We start from the raw sequence: 4,158 nt of genomic DNA on the forward strand, positions 1-4,158 counted from the left end.
GTCTATAGTACTCTATTCTAAAAAGCCCACAAGTCGGCCCTTTTCCGGCCCACAAAAACAGTTACTGGAGAAATAAACACCCACGTCATCGGTCATCAAATCAGACATTCAACATTTTACACTCGACGTGGATTATGTAAGCTCGTGGACCCCAAGTCACTTGGTCGGCGATCCCATGCTACACGTGTCAAGAAGCGAACGAATCGGAGGCCCCGTCCATTAGCTATCCAATGATTCCAGCCAAGGACAAGTGGGGGTTCCGAAATTTAAGAAAAGTCATCCTGAAATTTCTGCTGCTGAACCGGTTGGACCGGTTCTATGTCCGTCTTCTTTGGCTTGTATATATAAACCAGTGTCCAGTGACCGAGTTTCAGATAAGCAGAGGCAGAGCAACCACCACGTGAGAAAGAATTTCTTTAAGTTCTAACTAACAATTTGATCTATTGAGTTGCTGAAACTCGAAAATGCCAATCACAAGAATTGCAGTTGGATCGCCCGGTGAGGCCAGCCATCCCGATGCTCTCAAGGCCGCACTAGCTGAATTCTTCTCAATGGTTATCTTCGTCTTCGCCGGCGAGGGCTCCGGCATGGCTTTCAGTAAGTTACACTACTTAATTAACTAAAATTTTCTCATTAATATTCATAAATGAGTAGTGAAATTCTTCTGTGCGTTTGGCAGACAAGCTCACTAGCAATGGATCCTCGACGCCGGCTGGCCTTATTCAGGCGTCTCTGGCTCATGCCTTCGCATTGTTTGTGGCGGTTTCCGTCGGTGCTAACATTTCAGGGGGACACGTCAACCCGGCTGTGACCTTTGGTGCCTTCGTTTGCGGACACATAACACTGTTAAGGGGAATCTTGTACTGGATTGCTCAGTTGCTCGGATCTGTCGTTGCTTGCTTGCTTCTTAAATTCGCCACCGGTGGATTGGTAATGATCCAAAAACAATAAAGCCTAAAACTATTCATTAAGCTTAGTTATGAATTCTAAACAACTCTCATACAGAGTATAACTCATTCTCAAAAGCTAGTTGAGGTATCGCTGATCGGTATCGGGCAATATCAATACTTAGCCGATTTTGTATCGGGTATTGATATTGGATCAAGAGTAAAATCATAAATAAAAAACTTGATTTTTAATGAAAAATATGGGTAAAATTGATGGATCTTGGCCAGTACGGACCAATGCAGATCGGGATCTGATATCGATACCTCAATCCTTGAATTGGGATCAAGTCCTTATAAACCCCAATATTCTTCATTCATATCTGGATTATTTTTTCGTCTTTTAAGTGTGGATAACCTAACAATCTTGCTTGAGATCCCGATATACTTCAAACCCAATAATCCTTGACCAAATGAGAATTATCATGCCCCAACTTTGATAAAGAACAACCCATTTCATTGGGTTTCATTGAGAGTTTCGATTTAAAACCTTATTACTAAATCAAACCAAACTGATCTGGTTTTCCACAGGAAACGTCGGCATTTTCGTTGTCAACTGATGTGAGCGCATGGAATGCTGTGGTGTTCGAGATCGTGATGACCTTTGGGTTAGTCTACACCGTCTACGCTACTGCAGTAGATCCCAAGAAGGGAAACCTTGGGACCATTGCACCCATTGCGATTGGTTTCATTGTGGGTGCCAACATCTTGGCTGGTGGGGCATTTGATGGTGCTTCCATGAACCCAGCCGTGTCTTTTGGTCCTGCAGTGGTAAGCTGGACATGGACCAGTCACTGGGTCTACTGGGTTGGGCCACTGATTGGTGCTACACTTGCTGCCCTTATCTATGATCACATCTTCATCGATTGCAACACGCACGAGCAACTTCCCGTCGCGGATTATTAAGAAGATTAATCTGTGTCAGATTCAATTGAAGGTCTCTGTTTATGTTTCTGTCTCTCTGCAACTCCCTCTATTAAGTCTTGAGTGAGCACAGAGAATGATGTTGGGGAAAGAGTGCAATGGTTGATTTGATCAAGTGATGGCCTGGTCTGGGATTGTGGAATTTGGTTTTCTTTTTCCTTTTCTGTGCTGTGGGTGTCTAGGTTTGCTTTTGATGTTTTAATTCCTTTTCATTCTAGAGTTGGTAAGAGTTCAAGGCTGCTGTAAAATTTAATGTTTCTTCCCTCTCTGTTTTCATTTAGGCAAACTTTTGGTTCGTTGGTCAAAATTAACCGGCTATCCTTAATTCCTTACCCAAAAAAAAAAAAAAAGCAGCTATGAAACTACTACAGAAAAAAGTCGTACCAGTGCACAAGGCTCCCGTGTTTAGCAAGGTTTGGGAGGGTCAAATGTACACAATCTTACCCTTGTTTTTCAGAGAAGTTGTTTTCAGGACTTCAACCCATGACCAAGCGTTTAGCAAGTGAGCACTTGACCAATGCGCCAAGCACGACCTTCTGTAGTCTCAAACTAAAATCCTCTAAAAAAATTGGGCTGCCCTATACTTGTTTATTTGGAGGGGGGGGGGGGGGACACACCATGGTTGGATGAGAATAGCTTTTTGCATTTTGTATTGGTCCAACTATTTGGAAGATATTCCCATTGGGGGTGCCAGTGGTCGTGCCTAGGTCCCTAGCGCTCAAACAAGTGGAATATCTCAACCATGTCGTACTTGGCCTTGTGTTTGTCATTTTTTGTGTTGTTTTTTACCAAATATGGGAACAAAATTATAACGTAAATATTTATATGCGTAATATATTAAATTAACTGATGCACATATATTAAATATAAACTATGATACTTATATTAGGGACATTATCATGTATATATAGGGAGAGGGATCTATACACTAGCATGTAAATTGTTGGGTGGGTGTCGGAGTGCACAAGAGGTAGCCCACGAGCATTAATGATGAGAGAGGATAAGTGAGAGGGCGTATATCTATAAGGTGTTGTATATACATCATTTTTCTACCAAAAAGTATATACATCATTTTTTCATATATTTATTGTGTTTACATACGGTCATGCTCAACTAAGGGTGTCAAAACCAAGCTAAAACCATTTACCGAAGAAAAAAACAAAAAAAAAATCGTTTATCGAAACTAAACCGAATCATTTACATCGGAATCGTGAAACAATTTAATAAATAGTTCATTCTTGTTTTAAAAATAAGATCATTTAATAAATGATTCGATTTTGGTTTTAATTATTTAAACCAATTAAGTTTAGATTTATATATTAAATAAATAATGCATTCCCATACATTCAACAACCTATTGGCTCATCTCACATTGATGAAATTATTTATACCTTTTTACTAAAAGCAATCATTCAAAGTTTATAAAGATGGAGTATGTTTATACTAATAATTGTTTATGATATTTTATATGAGAATAATCTTATCTTTAATAATTGCTTATGGTTTATTTTCATAACAGTAGGTTTTTGGGTGTAGGATCTTCTATGAAACCATTTGTGAACCATATAACTGTTTAATAAATGATTCATTTTTTATTTCATTATATGAAACCATTTAATACACGATTCAATTTTAGTTTCTACATTTGACATTGTTAGAAGTGTCTAAACACCCGGTTAGCTCGAATCCGCCTGAGCTCGAACAGGGCCGTGCCTGGCCTGTGTTTAATATAGGCCATACTGGGTTTAGTGCTTTTTTGGCCCTGAAAGGGCCGGGCCAGGTTTGGGTTGAGGCCTCAACCCTGACAGGGTCAAACCAACTCTGTATTAGATAACAACAACAACAAACTCAGCCTTAGTGCAACGGTCAATGTTCCTCCATTGTGACTTTAGTCACATAATGTTCGAGTCTTGAAGCAACTTCTCTACAAAAATGCCTTTTTTTTTTCTATATTTTGGACTTTGTTTTGTTAAGTAAGCTATGATTAGGCTTTGCTAGTTTTACAACTCAATGAGTCAAGATATTTAGGGTTAATCGGGGCTGGGCTGAGCTTGTAAAATCCCTGCCCGACCCTGGCCAGGCTGGACTTTGATTTAGGTTAAGACTCCTACGGTTGGGATATGGTTTAGGGCAAGCCCGGCCAACCCGGCCTGTTGACACCACTAGACACCGTAAATCGAATCGAACCGTACAACGTAACCAAAGCCGCAAGCTCAAAAGTCCATCCCAGGCCTTGCCGGGCTTAGGGCGGGCTAGGAAGTCCAAGAATGCACTAACAACAAACGACTAA

At 40.4% G+C, this 4,158-nt stretch overlaps 1 protein-coding gene across 1 annotated transcript; it reads left to right on the top strand.

The window, feature by feature from the left end:
- Positions 1–421: 421 nt before the first annotated feature.
- On the top strand, positions 422–2,126 carry LOC122642331 (aquaporin TIP1-3-like). Its single transcript, XM_043835770.1, has 3 exons — positions 422–597; positions 680–930; positions 1,476–2,126. The coding sequence occupies exons 1-3, from the start codon at positions 465–467 to the stop codon at positions 1,848–1,850; spliced, it is 759 nt and encodes a 252-aa protein (XP_043691705.1). The 5' UTR covers positions 422–464; the 3' UTR covers positions 1,851–2,126.
- Positions 2,127–4,158: the final 2,032 nt, after the last annotated feature.

Source organism: Telopea speciosissima, chromosome 1 (genome assembly GCF_018873765.1).
Source record: "Telopea speciosissima isolate NSW1024214 ecotype Mountain lineage chromosome 1, Tspe_v1, whole genome shotgun sequence".
NCBI lineage: Eukaryota > Viridiplantae > Streptophyta > Magnoliopsida > Proteales > Proteaceae > Telopea > Telopea speciosissima.

Coding starts and splice junctions, on each gene's coding strand:
- LOC122642331 (XM_043835770.1), top strand. CDS start 465: ATGCCAATCACAAGAATTGCAGTTGGATCGCCCGGTGAGGCCAGCCAT. Junction 598..679: donor GGGCTCCGGCATGGCTTTCA/GTAAGTTACACT, acceptor TGCGTTTGGCAG/ACAAGCTCACTAGCAATGGA. Junction 931..1,475: donor AATTCGCCACCGGTGGATTG/GTAATGATCCAA, acceptor GGTTTTCCACAG/GAAACGTCGGCATTTTCGTT.